Source organism: Anser cygnoides, chromosome 5, assembly GCF_040182565.1.
Source record: "Anser cygnoides isolate HZ-2024a breed goose chromosome 5, Taihu_goose_T2T_genome, whole genome shotgun sequence".
Taxonomy (NCBI): domain Eukaryota; kingdom Metazoa; phylum Chordata; class Aves; order Anseriformes; family Anatidae; genus Anser; species Anser cygnoides.
In genome coordinates, this window is record NC_089877.1 from 9,424,614 (window position 1) to 9,444,701 (window position 20,088).

At 34.6% G+C, this 20,088-nt stretch overlaps 1 protein-coding gene across 2 annotated transcripts in view; it reads right to left on the reverse strand.

Moving 5' to 3' along the window:
• Window positions 1-20,088, reverse strand: part of METTL15 (methyltransferase 15, mitochondrial 12S rRNA N4-cytidine) — a 94,406-nt gene that overhangs the window by 36,998 nt on the left and 37,320 nt on the right. For both annotated transcript variants that reach the window (XM_048052012.2, XM_013177768.3), the window contains exon 3: window positions 19,264-19,400. In XM_048052012.2, the coding sequence (XP_047907969.1) occupies window positions 19,264-19,400 (137 nt within the window). The remainder of the gene's footprint in view (window positions 1-19,263; window positions 19,401-20,088) is intronic.

A 20,088-nucleotide genomic window follows, 5' to 3' on the forward strand; every position in this document is an offset into this window, starting at 1 on the left:
GAAATACATGTTTAAATTCCTTTCTTATATGGCAGAAGTGGCAAAATATCCTGTCACTATGAATGACATGGCAAATACTTCATCTGGTTAAAAGCCACTACCCAATTACCATTAGAGAGAGCAGAGGAAAGGGAGCTCTGGAGAAGCACATGGGCAGGAAAGGGAAGGCGCGAGTGGCAGCCCTGCATGACACATGTCCTTCCACTGCCCAGTTTTCTGCATCTTTTATGCCACAGTGCGATGCCATCATGTGATGCCCTCTTGCCATCACCTGACGCAGCCCAGCAAGCACTTCTTGCAAGCAACACGGGGCTCAAGAGTAGGAGATCGGCGGTTCCAATCAATGCTTTCAACTCCCCCCAAGTACTTTCCAACAAGAGCCAAAGAAAATGTGTAACAACTTGGGACACTCACTCCTTCATTCATTCATGTAAGACAAATACTTACAACTGAAAATAAAAGCGTATCTTAAAACTCGAAGTGACTCCACAAATTAGACCATAAACAGAAATAAGCAGTATAAAAGTTGACAGAACATCAACATGCTGAACAAAGGAACAGTCCTCTTCCAAGCTGCTCCACTTCAGTCTGAATTCAAGTAAAGATCTTATGCAAGTAGTCCGTATCCTGTTCAGTACATAAAATTCTATAAAAAAAGAGGTTTATTTCTGATATATTAAACAAGAACATCTGACCAGTAGTGTCTGCAGAAGGTTACAAGAAGGTTACAAGATTTTGTGGACAACTTCCAGACTTTTGCAACTTTTCCACGTGCTATAACCTTCTATCACAAATGTAGTTTGTTCGCAACAGTGTATTCTCTCAGATTTATAATATCTTTTAACTATAATTAGCAACTACAGATTCTGTGGATGGGAAATAGTCCTCCCACAATTTCTTTCACATTCTTTGTGAACATTTTACTAACAAAACCAGAATACAAACACCACTCATGTATATATATAATTTTCATTTTATATCTTAGAGAACTTTCACAAGGTAGGAAAAAAAACATTAATTTTGTTAATAAGATATCAACATTTCATTATCTTAGCATGTTAGCTTTAAGTCAAACATTCTTACATTTTACAAAGCACATCCTGCATCAAGAATTCCCAAAAAGTTTCTTTTTTATTTTTTTTTTCCTGGTAAAAAAAAATCCCTTAAAAAATATTGACCAAGTTTTCAATACTTCAATACCTTTTCAATGTAAACATTTACTTATAAAGTTATTCTAAGCTAAACAGAATTGAGGGGTTTTTTTTATGTATGTATTCTATTTTAGAGGCCCTACCTTTAGGATAAAACAGGAAAAACATTATTTGTATACTCTACTCCCAAAATCTGTTAATACATAAAAATATTAAGTGTAGCCCACATCTCTGTAATATTTGAGGACAGATGACCATGGAAGTTGATATCCTCAATTCCAGCACTTTCCTTACATTCCCCCCCCAGTGTTATAACCCAATAAATTTCTGTACATCTTTATATAACATCTTTTAATGCTATACTAAGAGGAGAAAGATGTCTGAGCAATTAGAAGTATGATATAGGCACGACAGTACGAAGTATAAAGGGTAATTGACTCATCTCTTGCTTCCTCACTGGGAAAATATTTAAAGAGACACAGGACATTAAAAGATAATATGAAAAGTTATAAAAGATTGCCTCTAAAATTAACAGTGACTTGAAATCCACATCCATCCAGGCAACCTGTTTCATGTTTCAATGCCATTATTATTTTGAGAGGTCTTTATGTGATCCTCAGAGCAAAAATAGCGTTACACAATCTTAATTAAATGGTTGTAAGATAATTATTTTTCCAAGTATGGAATTTATGACATTTTACCACTGTGTCTGCACAAGGCCTTAAAAAGAAATAAAAAAAAAAAAAGTCTGAAATGAAAACAGACTTATTATAACATGCAAAGTGTTTTTAAAAGCAGGAAACACTAGGGAAAATGGAGAATTTTCTGCTTTACAATTCTAAATGCCAGTATAACAAGAATCATGAGAAATTCCTTAAAGTGCAAACAAGATGGACCAGAACTTGGTAAAGAAAAGAAGACTTAGCACTCTCTCCTGGAACTGTTTTCATGGCTCACACAGCAAGGATGGAGAACTTGAACAACAAATTAAGAGATGAAGTTTACAAAAACTGAGGATGGCTAACAACAGATTCAGATGAAGAAATTAAGTGACTAAACTGAAAAGATAAAACTCAGATAAAGGCAATAAAGGAAGATCTTGATTAATAAATTTAACATAAAATTCAGTTTTCTGCATTGTGCTTTTCTTTGGTAACTACTTGTGCTGTTGGAAAACTCCATTACGACTCTGATGTTAATATGACAAAATAATGTGTTTACTTTAAAATCCAATCAAGTAATGCAACTAATTTTCTGAGGGAGGTGAAGTCTTGCTGTTCCATTTCTAAGGGGCAAACTTAAGTGTCTTGCAGTTATTTTTCCATCAACAGACCTCCCATACAAGTGTAGGCCCTCAAGGTCTGAAATTATGATTTCAGTCTGCTAATGTAAGTGCTGGGTTAGCGAAAAGAGTGGCTTCTTGGCAAGCAACAGGAAAATAGGGAAAGATTCTCTCAATTTGTTGAACCTACAAGATTCCTAAAACTCTTGAGCAAAATCCATGATTGACAACATTGTTTTTCTGCACAATAGCATAAAAAAACATAATTTTGCTCATGCTGAAGAGTGAATTTTCACTCTTTTCACTCTGGTGAAAATTCCAGGACCAATGAATCCACATAAATACACAGTAATAAGCCTATGTTTAATGCACCTTTCCCAATCTTTAATAAATGTAAAATGGAACAAAATGATCTATTACACCAGTTTATCTATGATGGATAAAGATAATTCATTAATGAAAGTTACCTGAGCAAAGGGCTGGGAAGCATTCATTTTACAGTGATGAGCCATAGCATAAGTAAAGAGCAGAAGAAACCTTGCAAACAAAGCTCACAGGGTGAGCCAATCCAGCTAAGAAACGGGAACTCCTTTAACTCCTAACAGTATTCAACATTTTAGCATGACACCAGAATGAAAAATAAGAAATTACTTTGCTATGCATTCACTTGACACAAAAAAAAAATCATTCAACATATTGAAAATAAAAAATTTGAAATGTATTTTTTTCTAGAAAATCACACAGTGTATGATCATGATACATTTGGAAGATGATGTGAAATCATAATATATACTGCATACACAAAACCATTTGAGTACTATTCACTGCATGCAAACTTTATTAGACAGTTCCCATTTGCTTAGGATAGCATGCATCACATTAACAATGTATGCATTTTCTATTAGAGCCACAAGAGCAATTTTTGAAAAACAATGATTGCAATCAGAGGACATTTAACTGCTATACTTTCAACTTCTTTCCTTCTCCTAACTGAGAAAAAAAAAAAAAAATACCCACTGGTTTAGCATTTCAATCATCGAGACTTGCAACATGTATAGCCTTCAGAGAACTTTAAGATCAATCAGCATGAGGATATGCCTTTCCAGTGTGCCAAAATCACATTAACTTGAACCTACTTTAGGAATAACGATAGTTGTCATTTTGACCTGTAGGCTATCCAAAGTTTAGTTCAACAATATTAAGACATTCATACCATTACATACATCTCCCAAAGCAAAAGAAATTCAGCTGCCTTACAGCACTGTAGATTAAGGCTCACATACATGAAGACTTCACCCTTGTAAGAGGCTGGTGAAAGGCTTAAAAGACACCTACACTGCATTTAAACTTCCAGCAGAAAACACTTAAGCAGTATAGGAGCCTGTAAAAGCATGGGAGAAAACTCAGCACCAACTGCAAAAATCAATATTTATAATCAAATTATATAAGTAACACTACAGGAAATCTGTGAGAAAATTTTGTAGTAAGAGATATGTTTGTCAAAGTTTTGTTCAGGAAAACAGGAATTGCCTATGCAGGGGCATTCTTGGGGGGGGGGGGGGGAGGGGTGGTGAAATGATGAAAATAATGAAAATATATCCCATCATTTCATAATCACCATCATTTTGCCTGTTTAGAAGGTTTTAGCTATTATAGTTAAAAGGTTAAAAGAATAATCTTATTGGTAAGGATCCTGAGGTTTAAAAGGAACATAAGAACACAAGATATTATACTCTTCAGACAGAAACCTTCAACATGGCCACAGAAATTGTGTTGCTTTGTTGCTCTTCTAGTTTTTACAGTATTTGAAGATACAGTGCCTTCCTGCTCTGATGACATCCTTCAAAGAGACTTATAACAGAAAGAAAAAAAAAAAAGATATATTAGGACTGATAACCACTTTAGTGTATGATCTTGAGAAAAAGTCATACAGCAACATTTGATAAATTGAGTAATCACTGCATTATATAAAGAGGTACGTTTAGGTTCTATATAAAATTGCAACAGAAAAATCATTATTCGAATTGGCTCTTTGTATTCCTTACAATAAAACAAATTTGTATAGTATCAAGTGCAACCAATAAAACAATACTTATTTTGACTTCTATAATTTATTTTTGTTCATCAACATCAATTACACTACAGGCTCCTGCTGTTTATTGTCCTGGTCGATTTTAAGCCCTTAGGTGACTTGTTAGCAAATGATTTGGAAATAAAAAGTGACGCAAAAAGCTGTGTAAATCCTTATTAATCGTTAACTCACTCTACCTTCAAGCCACCTGCAGTACCTCTTAAAGTTGATTATGGGATAGAAAGACGTCAGAAAGCCAAAACAGTGAGAACATTCTGGTTCTAGTTAAAGGGTGCACATTTTTTCATATAAAGCTCTATTGAAATTGTTGTTCAAGCTTAAAATATTCAAAGAGTTTGGCTGAAGCACTTTAGAGATGTGTTAAATCTGTAACACATTGTGACTGAAATGAGCATTGCACCAGGGAAGAACAAGCAGAATATCTTATAAAAGATTTTGTTAAATGCAAAAATGATTAAGAAGCACTAGTCTAATAACTTTCTTCCCCTCCATCCTGAATATCATCGACTAAGGGTATGACCTAAAGCAACCAAGGTCTACTTGAGTTTTTTCTTTAAATCGTGTAATTCTAAAATAAAGTAAAACTTAAATATCCAGTCCTCTCTTACTCACACAGCAAACTATCCAAAACCACGTGCTACTTTAGACAGGGACTTCACTTCCCAATACAGCACTGATTACCAAGAAGCACTGAACCTTGAACCACTATTTTTTTTTCTCTGAATCCTGCAAAAAAACTTGAAGAAAAAATCTCTCAGAATTTGCTGTTTGAAAAAAAAATTAACTTATAATAATGTCGTTTAATATTTAAGGATGAGGATTTTGTTCGTTTTGTTTTTAAACAAGGACATATTCAAAAACACTTCAAATCTGTCATAGTCATTTGAGGATTTGCGATCATTTAAGACCATAATGCAGCCAACATTTTTTAAAGAAATAGAGTAATTCCAGAGTCCAATGCCAACAAAAACAAGTATAATGCTTACTGTTGAGTTAAAGCAAAGTTGTCAAGACACAGTTGACTTTAATTAAACTTAATAGATCATTTCAGTAGCTGATATGTTATGCAGGTCACACCGTTTCTCCTCAGCAATAGCTTTTAAAGACAAAAATATAAACTACAACTCAGATTTCTCAAAGGCAATTTAAATGTTTCAGTTTTAACTATCAGAAATTACCTCAGGCTACTGGTACAATAGATCAACGTGTGACTTGCACCTCAAAGTCTGGCGACTTTTTCTCCGGTTGCACTGGAGCTTCCTTTCAGAGGGAAAGCTCTGCTTGACCCACCAAAGGAATGGGCTGACAGAAGTCTGGTCAAAGATAAATACAAAGTCCTGGACCTGGGATGGGACAATGCCATGCGCTGGTACCACTCATTCCAGATTTGAGGAATGACTGTTTAGGTGGCAACTCTTCAGAAGAGGACCGAGGGCCTTGGTGGACAATAATGTAAACATGGGTAAACAATGAATCCTGGCAACATTAAAGACTACTGGGCTGCATTGTGAAGGCAGGCTGAAGAAGTGATTATTTCCCTCTCTTTACTCAATACTTGTGGAAGCCACATCTGGAATATAGTGTAGAGCACTAGACTCCTAACTGCACAAGAATGAAATGGGACAAAGCCCAGCAACGGCCAAAAGATGGGTCTGTAATGACCCATGTGAGATGAACCTAAGGGAATCACGTTTTGTTAGTAAACAAAAGAAAAAGCTGAGGGGTTATCTAAATGTAGTCATAAGAAGTTGCCCTTTATATTCTTGGAGCCATTATCCATGATGTTCCCCCAGTTCTCTCTAACTGAAACAAGCTTTCTTGCAGTGCAGTTTCACAAAGTGACAACACACTTTTTTTTGGTCTTGCTAGTTGGAAAAACTTCACATACAATTCTGTTGTGACACTTTTTTTTTTTTCCCCTGCCCTCCGGAACATTAAAAGGTACTAGCATAATTTTGTACATTATTAGTTTTTGGATTAAATATTATTCAAATCACCAGAGGGTCACATTTTAATACAGAGCTCCTAAGTGCTAACATCCACTTCTTGTGTCAGACTGCTGAACTGGGGTAAGCGTGCTCTTCTGTTCCATACTGGGAAGGTCAAACATTGCTTCCCCTTACTAAAGCTGTACTGCAAAGAGTCAAAACGCATTCTGATGCTCAGTCAAGTAAGTTAAATTTTTCTCTTGACTATAATGGCAAATTATTGTTTACCAGGAACAGCTTGCAGTCATGAATAAGTTGAAGGATGATGAGATACCACCTCAAACAAGCAGAAAATATGGTAACATGCATCAAATCTTAAGAAAGGGTGCGAATAGACAATGGAGAAATGGATTAGGCTTTCCCTGGTAACAGAAAAGATTTTTAATGACTGCTCCCTCTGTTTCACAGGAAATAGGTTTCTAGTTTCTTATGAGGGGCATAGGTACAGGTTTTCAGGTTCCCATGTAACCACTGGAATTTTTTTAAAAATATTAATAATAATTAAATAAAATAAAGCTTTCCCAGAGATAAAAAATAATGGTTTAGGGAAAAGGAGTGCTTCTTCTCCTCTTCTTTCCTTCCCCAGCCTGCTTCAAGCCAAGCGTAGGTAGTAGGAGGTAGGCACTGACCACCTTGAAAATTAATGACTAACAGGATTGTCATTATCAGAAAGAATTTGGTTCTGTTTTCTGACTCAATTTTAAAAATTAAAGATTCAGAAGCCTCTAACTTTCTGAGAGAAATCAATGAAATAATGTATAGTAAACAATACTAATATTATAGATAACTTCTGCTGTCAAGACATGACGTTTATAATAGTTCTTAGAAATCTGTGTGCATCAAGAATTAAAGCCATTTAGCAGTCAGTATTGGTCTCAAACATTTGCACCGTTTGGTGGTGACAAGGCCACAGGTAAACTGCATCTTACGTTTTTTTCACCAAGATTTTTAACAGAAATTCTGAAATCTCTCTATCAAAATCTTTACTGCTTGATCAAGCTAAGTTGCTGTATTTTTCAGGCAACCAAACACAAAGCCAACAATTAAATGTCTGATTTTACTTTCGGGCCTTTGAATATTCTGTACAACACTTGGCACAGCTGAGTCACAAAGGCCAAAATCAAATTAAAATGCAAATTATGTTTATTATTATGACACGAAAAAAGTAGAAGTACGTAGTCAATCTCAAAAGTAATTTGTTTTAATGGTCTATGTCACTTATATGCATGATCCTAATCTAAGGTAAAAATAATAGTATTTAAAGTGCAATGACTCAAACAGAAAAATAATCCCAAGTACAAATAATTTCTCCACATGTATTTCATATTTGGTTAACTGTAGACCTCAATACTGATACAAAAATGTGTCAGCAGATATTTTCACTTAGTTACACATTTTCCTTTTTCTTTATTAAATTAGAAGAAAAACTCATGAATTCCAGACTATCGGTTCTGTTGTTGTTGCTGTCATTACTTAATAAATGACACGTTTAGCTTAAATATCAAGAGAAAGACAAGATTGATTACTGACAAGAATCTTTTTGTCCATACATGCATATCATCTCCAGCTTTATAAGAAAGCGCTGGAATCTTCTGCTCTCAAAAATTATTATCTACCAATAAAATATATTTTTTTCTTTTGTCATCTGATACAAAAAGAAGTATGTCAATACAGTTTGTGTCCTCTAGTTTTGTAGAAGTGCCTCAAGGCTTTCTATTTTAAATATCAAGAAAACCAAGATAATTATACAGCTCTTGACAATTAGCAAGCTAAAATACTGCTGCTGATAAATCTGAAGATACCATCATCTCAATAGGATGAAAAGATCTGTAGACAACTAATTACCAAGTGCACAAAACTTCAGATCAGAATCTATGTTCTCTTCTCTTCCTATCACTCGTTAAAAAACAGAGAGAATCTGGAGTTTGCTGTTATAAAGAACAAAATAGTTAATTAATTAAAAATTAATGAAATACTCATACTATCAGTTTCCTTTTTGAGAAACTATTTTAATAAACACCAAACTGGCTTGTTACTCTAAAGAAAACATGCCTGACACAGAACTGTTCAGCTAAAATGCTTTAAATGTTTATAAAAGGTATTTCTAAATATATTTGCTTTGACACACAGTTCAAAATGTTGAAATGAGAATTTAAGTTCAGCAAACAGAAAATATTTTACATGTGTTTTAGTAATGCACTCGTTACAAAAATAATAGAAAGTTACCCTAAGCCATCTAAACATCTATCAGAAACTTTCTCATCAAAACCAAGAAGACAGAAAACTGGCTGAAAGGAAAAGTCGATGTCTACTTCATAGATCACGTAAACTCAAAATTTATTTCAGCATCATTATGATTTACTTAAAATACATATATATATGCATACATTTGTTCCTTTCAGGAAAAAAAAAACAAATAAAGCTGCACAGAACTGTCCTCAGAAACACTCTAAGCATAAGAGCTGTAACATTAAACTTTAAAGATGTTCTGAGCACTTTTATATCACACTGATATAAATGAATTAAGAAGAACAATATAACGTACATCTGAAACTACTGTTGGTTAAAGTAACAACTGGCATTGTACTCTATATGAAGTTGAGCTAGCAGATAGATATAATGTCCATAAAAAATAAATATATGCATATTTGTACTGCAAAGAAATGCAATTTACTCACATCCAGCTCTGTATCCTTAACTAATACATATATACATGTGTTTTGTGTTTTTTTTTTCCCAAAAGCTTCTTATCCCTCTTAACCTAAGAAATAAAGACCCTTTCCCTCTGTAAGAACACTTAGCATTTAATAGTATTCCTAGAAACACTGATGAAAAACTGTGATGGAAGAAAACCCACATTCAACAGAATGTCTCTTGGTTTCTTGATCACTATCTGTGGTCCAGAAACTGTTGTTCCTCTGGCCAGAAGCATAGTCTGCTTGGCCTATACTTGCGCTGTCTAACAATGTCTAACATGATTCAGATTCATCTGCAAGCGATCATATTGACTGCCGTGAGCACAGAGTACCTAGAGCACAGAGTATGAAAACTGATAAAGGGAAGCAGGAATGAATCACCAAAACAGAATCCTTTCCAGTACATTTTGGACGAGGATCCATCATCAAGAACTTTGAGGGAGATGACAAGATGATGCATCTCTCTATTTTAATTTAAATTCTGTGAACAAAAAAAATATTTTCAATTCTGTGAACCAACATAAAACACTATTTTATGGGATGTGACATCATGAACTACCTTTGAGTACTCACTACTGCCCACTACTTGGTCGGCACACGGATTTTTCGTTTACTATTACAACACCATAGAAAAATAGAATCAGAAAGTGAATGTATTTCAGAATCCTACTGTGCCTTAGAAATATTCAAGACCACCCACTCACATCAGATTACAATCTACAATCTAAACATTCTTTCTATCAACTCTGCCTGAAGCAGGAGGCAGAACTAGATGACCTTCTAAGATCCCTTACAATGGCAATGATTTTGACATTGTGCAAAAAATTGCCTGAACCAAAACTGCCATCCAAATTGGTAATTATCAATTATTCACAAAACTCTAATTTCTGCTTAATATTGAAATGCAAAATGATTCAATAATAGTATCAGGGAAGAAAAAAAAAATTGAGAATAAAGGAGTTCATCATTTTAAACCTGATGCTTGGAAACTTTCTTTCAAAGCTTCAAATTAGCCAACATCTCTTATAACATTTTCCTACTAAATTAATACAAAGATTCTTCTTCTCTCAAGATTACTCAGATTAAAGTGGCATCAACTTGTTCTAAACTAGGAAGATATAAAAGGACTGTCCTGACTTATTTGACTGGAAGTCTCAAAGTCTAGCACTGGCACATCAGATGTTAAAGATCAAAGATAAAAACCCAAGTTTATTAAACGATGTTGAAAATCATATTAATAATTAATATAAACATCAGATAATTTTGCCAGGCTAAAAGAAATAAGCTTATATAGTATAAAAAGGATTGATAGGATGTAGTAAACAGAATGAACATTTTCGAGTCATGCTCAACCTCTCCTATGAAGAAACGCTGAGAGAGCTGGGGCTGTTCAGCCTGGAGAAGGCCCTGGGGAAACATCATTGCAGCCTTTCAATACTTAAAGGGGGCTTATAAAAAAAATGGAGAGTGACTTTTTGCTCGGAAGGGTAATGATAGGACAAGGGGTAATGGTTATAAACTAAAAGAGGAGAGATTTAAATTAGAAGTTAGGAGGAAATTCTTCACTCAGAGGGCGGTGAGGCCTTGGAACACATTGACCAGAGAAGACGTGGATGCCCCAGCCCTGGAGGTGTTCAAGGCCAGGTTGGATGGGGCCCTGGGCAACCTGGTCTAGTGGGTGGCATCCCTGCCCATGGCAGGGGGTTGGGACCGGGTGATCTTTAAGGTAGGGACCCAAGCTGTTCTATGATTCTGTGATTCTCCGAATGTTTCTATTGCTAAATATAAGCTTCAGAGGAAATACCAATGTAACTACAGGCCTCAAAAGAGTGCCATTTTACATAAAGGTAGCACTTGGACATAGTTACATTCTTAAAAGACACCTTACTACTTTTAAGATTTCAACAGTGCAAATAAGGACTTCGCTTATATAACCAGTATGTGAAATTTAAACTCAGCTACTAATGTTGGAAATGGCCCGTAGCCATCCCACCTCAATGTGAGACAGATCTTGCAAATTAAGTAAGAGTCAGGTCAGAACAGTATTTGGTTGCAACTGAGGCAGAAAAAAAATAGAGCTCTGAAGTGATTTTGGTAAAATTTATAGTGTTTAAATCCAGCAGATAGAGAGAATTTCTTGCCATTCAGCATTAAAAATCTTGTATGATACAGTGCTAAAACAATTCTGTTATGTATAGATGTGAAATGTTGGTACATTCACCAGATCATTAGTCCTTAACATCCTATACCTTGAGCATAAAAAGCTCTGCACCAGCCTTCCAAACATACATATTACCTGTTTCAGTCAATATGTCCTGCCCTCGCTGACAGTTTAAGGAAGAGCTGTTTTCTGGCTTCCTGTGCATAAAACAGTTAACAACTCCTCCTATTGCAGCTAAATACCAGTTCTGTTACTGAACTACATGGACAATACTGGCACATAGCAAAAAAATAATAAAAAAAAAACAGCTTAGCACCCTGTTCTGGTATTCCCCGAATGATGCAGTGGCAACTCACACTTTCATGCACATGACCACTCTGTAAGTTTCAGCGTATGAGCTTATCTCTTCTGAGGAAAAGGATAAACATGCTGGAAACTGAATCTGGCCAAAGAGATGCATTAAAACATCACCACAGCAAAAGTATGCTTACTACAACCTGCTGGACAAGGACATGTTCTAGAAGGAAAACTATCTAAAGTTTTCTCACTTACATTTGGTTACTCTAGAAACAATTTTTCTTTACACCAGAAAACTCATGAACTTGCTTTCCCTTAGGCTTTCCATTCCTCTCATAAAAACATCACTTTTATATTTTAAAGACTATGGATAAATACACTTTTGGCTGAGTAACACAAAGACACCACTGAAATGGCAGGGAGAAGATATTAAAGCATTTAGATAAACTGTTGCATCCAACTCATTCAATCTTCTCAAGCTTCAGGTTGACACCATCTTGTCTGCTAAACCAGTACAGACAAAAAGATTTGTCATCATTTTATGTTACCATCTTCATTGTCTTTTCCTAGTTATGTCTTCCTAAACTTCTAAAACTGAGCTACGTGTTTTTAAAGAAACACATGAATTTCTGTGCTGTTTCTCTTCCACCTCCTTTTCTAAAGAGGTTCTCTTTGCCTACCTGGTTTCAAATCACACTACATTTTGAGGGTGCTTGGGAAGTTTGCATGTAAGTTGATGTATGACACTTTCCAAAATGAAATGTATTGTTCTGTTTAAACCAAATATATGTATTCTGCTTATGTGAACAGACATATAGACCCAACAGGTGAAAGGTATTCTCCAGAATGCACCCTATTTTATTTTCTTAGGTGACAATCTCACTTATATTTCAGTTTTTCAAATATCCTTTATATAAAAACCATCAACAAAACACAAAAGAAAAAAAAACAGATTATACAACACAAAAAAACATTGTACTACTCAGTGACCAAACTTCAATCTCTACCTTTATTCCTTGAGCAAAAAAATCTGTTATGCATGTTCCCAAGGACAGTAACTTCCTGTATCCACACAACACATCACAAAAACTTCTGCTGCCCATAGGATACTAGGAATTACATAGGACCAGGCTATGTAACTATAGCTTGTAAATAACAACACAAATTGTTTCTATCTTATTAATAGGAGTTTCTCAAATGAATTGACTTTTCCTGAGCCACTCAGCAATGTGTAAAGAGACTAACTGTGGCTGAGGATTCACTAACCCTGCCTCTCCTCTCCTCTCCCATATATACTCTACACTGCACTTCCTCTCTACAAAAACACATTTAACTTTTTTTTTTCCCCAGAAGTAAATATACTCTACCATACTTCTGTATTGTAATGCTCATGTTTTCTGCTGTATGTTTTTACACTATAATTTGGATTTCCCATCTTTTTGCTGTTGTCTCAATTAACATATATAAGAAGAGTTGACAGTAACTGAGGGCAGTGGTATGAGCATGCCAGCACCTTCAGTTACTCAGTGTATATTTACACGCATGCGTATTGTTTTTAATATAAAATTTCAGATACACATTTTTAGAAGTTTTATAAACTATTTATATTCACAGCAAACAACAAATTATTCTGTTAAAAGATTAATTAAGAATATGGTCTTGGTGAAGAAGCATCAGCATTTGTTCCATTATCTCTTGATCTAGCCAGGAAAAAACCAACGAAGTATTAATGAACTGGTCTTATCATTGCACGGTATGTTAGTCACTCCATCTCAGCTCCCTGATCTAAGATCCCTAATGAAAACAATAAACTTGTATTTCACAATTCCTTGGCTGAGATGTATTACTGTTCACTGTGAGTATGACTGCAATAACAATTCAGAGTATTACCACAAGAATGTTAAGTAAATTAAGAAAACAATCCAGTAACATCTAGTATAGCTAGTTGACACTTTCAGTTACATAAGAACTTGATGCTGAGCATAAAATACAGAAACACACATACACACATTGTGATGAACATTTAAAATAAACACTGAACGTTGTACTATGTGTTTCTTATGGAAATGGTTGTAAAAAAAAATCCAAAATTTACCAAATTTTTTATATATATATATATATACATATACACACCAAATACCTGTATAAATAGATACATATATATATATATATGGTGTATATATATATATATATTTGGTATATATATACCTGTATATATATATATATACACACACACACGTGTGTGTATATATATATATATATATATATATACACACACACACACCAAATACCTGTATACCAAAGTTGCCAGGAAAAGAGTTCCCCACTTTTCTTTTTTTGTATTATTTACTACTGAGTATTGTATACTCAAAAAAGAAGAGATGCTGTCCTTGTTAAGCTTACAAGGAACAGACTCAGATACGTTAACTAACAAGTTGCTTCAATGGGAGAAAAAGAAAGAATTCCCTTCACCACAATAAACTTCCCTTAAAGTCAGGCAACCTGTTTTCCTCCTTTGCTCGATTTTAGGGAATATTTACAGGAAGAGGGAAAAGTGGCACTTCTCTTAAGAAATGGGATTCCACTATTCTGGCTCAGCTGGCTTCTTCTGTCAGCTTGGTTTTATTTTTGCCACAGTACAACCCAATGCCATTGGCCAGTTTTGGATAGAGGGTTTGAGATACATACCATTAATTTTCTGCTGGGACCACTGAGAAGGAGTTTATCTGTGACAGCAGTACTTACTGTTACGTAACAAAGACTTTATGAACTATCTGATCAGACCACAGTCTCTACCTGGTAAAGATTTTGCAGACCATACAATGATTTAAATCACTATCGTGTCTGCAAGGCAAGAAAAATTAGGAAGTGAACACACAAAAGATTTACCTGCAGTGATGTGATGTTGGCAGTAAAGTATCTATAAGTACGCTACATGAGAAAAGACTTACACTCAACCTGACAAGAAAGCCCTAAAAAGCCAAGTTTTAAAAGACTGCAAAGAATAAAAAGGGGGGTGGGGGGTGGAACTGTTAAAAGAAGACTGCTGCAAGTGATTTTATATGTCACGGTAACTTTGAATTGGGCCCAAACTTAAACCAAGAACTCAATGTATTGAAGGATCAGAACACAGGTATGAAAGCAAAGGTCATTCTGAAACCTGGGCAGCTTGAGCTTCAGCAACAAGAAAAGGAACTTTTATTCCTTGTGCTTTTGCAAGGAAATGTACGTGTTATCCAAACCAACCTTTTAGGGAACAAGCTAAATGACAAAAATGCACTATTCAAATGCAATAGGATCTAAAGGTCTTTTTAGCTCTTTCAGTGACATTTCTCCATCTCCTACTTCAGACAACTCATTTATCTCCATTGCCTGCGTTTAAGAGGCAGCCACATGTTGGCATACATGAAGAAATCTTTAGAAAAAATTACAGCTACAGATAGCTTTTTCTTGCTTACATACAGTTAAGGCATAGTTATAATGAATATGCCTTGATTGCACGCTTAATTGTATTCCTCTGATGCACCACAGTCAAAGTAAAATAGTAACCTATAAAAATAATATGTAACTATAAAAACAATGTATTATACACTCAGTTACAATTCACAAGCACTTAAATAAGTTTATTGCAACTAAAGAAAGTTCTATTTTCCCTAGAACTTAATGAAATCAATTCTATTTTTCCCAGAACGAAGATACGGTTGATGATGCTATCCCACTTTATCTGTAAACTTAGTGTAACCCTGAAAGCAAAACCCATAAGCACCAATTCAAAATTACTTTAGAACTACAGTAAAATATATTACAGTTTAATTACATAAGATTATTTTATTTTATTTTATGATTTATACCTACTTATGGGACACAATTGCTTATTCTGTGCAGAGAATTACAAAGAGCATATCATCTCCTCTGTGTAGGCTTTGCGTAGGTTTCTCATACTTAAAAGCTTGCAATGATATTGGTTAATTGCTAGATTTCAGCCACCTCTCTAACCTCTGCCTTTCAGTGGGTGTGAAAGGGTTTACTTGTAATATATATTGCTACTGACTGAATTTTATCTTGTTCTCCTGGATTCTCAGCAGCAATTCCCAAGTTAGAGGCTTCCCCAGAAAGCACGTCAAAGGATTCCCACCCACACACTGAATATCTAACAGGCCCTGACCTATTTTCTCCGTATTAAAGCAGCACTACATGCTTTAAAAAATAAAAATAATAAACAGAGAAGCTAAATGAATGCAAGAATTGCAGTGGGAACACTATCCTCTTTGGATTTTAGTTCTGACAAAATCACTACCGAGAAGCAAAGAGACATTTAAAATACAAACATCAAATATATTTTTCCAGTGTTCTCATCCAGTGACTTATTACTCCAACTGGCTTTCAGTGAAGTACAAGGGGGACTTCATTTATTAGTTACAAACATAGAAAAATCTTCTAATTTAGCTATAGTTATGTTTTCCAGCCATTTCTCTGGGCGTATTTCTTGCAACTTGAGCTTTAATAATCTTGTAACTCAGTGACATAAGACATAGGATATTTAAAAAAAATTAAGCCCCAAAGAGAGTAATAGTTGAAACTATACAATTTTACTGAGATTCATGATATTGCCTAACCACAGTAAGCAACGGCAATTATTTCTGTATAATTAAAGGTTTTTATTTTTCTTTAAGTAGGATGGACTATAGCAAATGCTACAAGACCGAAGATAGATCATGTAGTTGATATGTTGGAATATATTAACATCCTCAAAAGATCAAACAAGTATGATACTGTATTTGAAGTAGTAACAAAATGACAACAGAAAATTCAACTGATGCACAACTTTCAAATTGCCCACTGCACTCACAATTTCAGTCATATTGGAAATCTGATTTTACTGGTTACAGTTGCATAACAGCCTTTTTTTTTTTTTCCTCTTGTGCTGTCAGCTCCAAAGGAAGTGAAGCACTTGAGTAAGTCAAATAACCTCTCCCAAAACAGAACTGTTAAACAGAAACTAAAAACAACCCTAGATAAGACAAACAATGGAGAAGCTTATGCTTCTGTACTGCAGGTCTTCAGTCAGTTATATCTTTGGCTGTGCTTCTTACAAAAGGGACAGCCCTACTTTTCTCTCAGCTTGCAGCTGCATGCAGCCATTACCATCTTCATGATAGCAAAACTATTTTTGTGTCTGCCTGGTAAATCAAATGAGGGAACTATTTTAACTGACAGTAAACCTGACCAGATAAAGATTTCATTTGGATGAATTACCTGACCCTTGGTGCCAACACAGACTTGAATCAATCCTCTTATCAGAATTTTATCAATTTCTAAAATAGTGCAAAAAATACACAATAAAAAAAGAAAAAGATTAACCATCATTTAATGAATACCAAAAATCAACTTATGAAAGCTCTGAATCTTTTAATATAATCACAATTGATTTGTTAGTAGACCCTAACTCTTATTTGTTACCAGTATACTCATTCCTGCTCCTGCCCTCTTTAAACTTTTTATGCAATTGATATCTCAGGGAAAGCAAATTAATAATGAGAACATATTTCAGATAAAAGAATGTTCCTATCTTAAGATGGTTAATTTAACTTTCAACGTTAGTTATCATAAGGAAGATATATTTACCTTTTGAAAATCAACCCACCTGTTCTTTCCAGTGGGAAAGATGCAAGATGATGGAAAACAAGAATACAGCTCTGTATCTTACAAGACACATTCAAGTAGCATGGATTCATCTTTCAGTCATTAAAATTTTTCTCTAACAACAATTTAACTCTCATTTAAGAATCCACTACCTTTTAAGGTTAACTTGCATCTGTAAAGGCAGATAACATTTATATGTTTGTAGTCCAAATGACCATGTTTAACACGAGTGTACGAATAAAAGCAGGAACTTGAAGAACTACTTTGTTTATAACACCATAGTAAGTTATGTCAACTGTAATAATATATCAATTAAAGCTCATTTTGCAAGTAGAGAATTTACAATGCCAGTCACTGGCAGAAAAATATCCAACATGGAAAATCTTCATCTGTCTGGAAAATACACTTCCTTCACATCAGGTTTGCATAGGACACTTTACAAATACATATATAGAGAGACAGGGAACTGTTCAATATTGCGTTATGTTGTGTGGATGTTTCTGAAACTTTTTACATACAATATTAGCTTTAATCTGGATTCTTACTTTTATTTTTCTGTAACAAAATGAAAAAGGAGGCTTATTAGAGAAGATGTTACAATTTCAATGGCATCCAGTGGAATCTATTTGCAGGCTTAGTTTAAAAAAAAATGGACTTTTTCTTGCATATAATCTCCACACAAATCTGTCAAAAACAGCATTCTCCTGTAATGGGGAAAGAGGAATCCCACAAATGTATAAGTAAAAGCTATATGTCACTTCAGCCCACAAAGAATTGAAAATTTGGAGAAATATATTTAACTGGTCTTACAAAGTCAGATGACTATAAAACTATCTATGCTTTCTTGTCCCATGCTTGAATTTCTCCCACTGGGCCTCTGACAATGGCACATGAAGAAAGGAATGCACAGTTAAACCATTCTTAAGAGAAAGTAAAAAATACCTTCTACATTGCTTAAATAGTATTGCTGCCTTAGAACCCCTTTTCATGCAGGGAAACATGACTAACCATGTGTTTCTTTATCCACCTCTTTCACTTTTCTTCTTATTGGAAAGATTTCCCTCGCCTTATGAAAAATCTCTTTTGATATAAATACTCTCGTTACTACTCTCCCTAAACTTAAGTATTAATTCTTCTATATCATTTAGTTTTGTATCTACATATTTTTATTTCCCGGTGAAATTTAAGCAATAGAACTTCCTGAAAAGTATATTCATCTCTACATATAGCATACTTGTGCATAAATGCACTCATGCTCTGACTGGGTTGTTTCTTGAACAAAATAAAGAAACAAGACCTTTGTATAGCTAAAAACTGGAATTTAGTCATTGTTCATTTAGCACATTCAACACTATTTAACAAGAAAATTGAAGCACGAACTAAAGTCTTTATACAGAAACAGTAGCTTATTAAATTGGTTAGTAGCTTTTGAAGTCAGTAGCACAATTGACGCAATATTCAGCAGATCTAAAACTGAATTGTCGTTTAAAAAAAATTAATATTCATAGTTATCTATATAGAAATTAAAACATTAACTAATTTTAAAGTATATTATTCCCTCCTCTGTTGTGAAATATTTATTTATTGGCAAAATAATGAAGTATATGTTTTTGCACAATTTTGCCATCAGAATAATCTCAAAGGAAGCAGAACATATGAATTCTTTTTAAAATATAAATTTTATATTTAAAAGTGGCTACTAGAACCACAGTTAAAATTAACAGAGTACAAAATATGCATTTAACTCCAAAAAACTCAGAAAGATTTGCATACAAACATTCATAAATAAATTCAACTGAATCTCCTCTTTAATGAGGTATATACAGACGTTATGTTATGATACAATAATGGGTTACAAACTATATATTAAAGCTGTAAGAATATTGTATATATGACAACACGATACGTGTCAAGCTTATCTCAACCATATTTAAGGCAGGAAAGACAACTTACGGGTAAGCTTCTGAAAGCTGCTGAGCTATTTTATAAGCTGTGGGGTCCCTGTCTAGTGCATACACTGTAATATCGCTGGCTTTCTCTAGAAGAGCTGTAGTATGACCTCCGGCTCCAAACGTCATATCAAGGAAACACTGTGGAATACAAAAGACAATACCATTACCTTAGAATAGAACCATAATAAACTGATGATTTAAAGCTTCTTTTATTCATCTTTCTCATATGCTTGAGGAAAATATGCCTTTCAATAGTCCCAAAATGTCTTTTTGGAAATACTTGCAATTCTGCTCAAAATATGAAATCATTTCAAAATAACCTTTCTGGTTGGTTGGGACCCCCCTATCCAACCATAACAAAAGGACAATAATTTGGTACAACCAACTACAACTTCATGCTCTTTGCACTTCTTTCCAGTCTGAATTAAGAGGAAAGCTGCTTATTTCAATGCTTCATTGAACTTGCTCGTACTGAAGCATGTAAAGCTAGGTAAGACATGGGGCTATAGGAAGCAATCAGCACCATCTGCTTTGTAAGTCTATCTGAAAAGAGGACTTATGGATTTGTGTACCAATAAAAAAAAATTACACTACCATAGTTTTATACCACAGATTAAAGTGTGATGGCAGTACAGGCGCACATATATCCTGACTGGGACTGACGTGACCAGTGCAGAAAATATCAGTTTTGAAGGCAGTATCATTGATTTCAGGTTCACTGTGCAAGGACAGGGCTATGTATTTAGGTTACCAAAATACGCTGAAGCCCCAACCTGCTTTAACTTGACTACCATCATGACATGCATTAACTAAACACAGAGTAGTA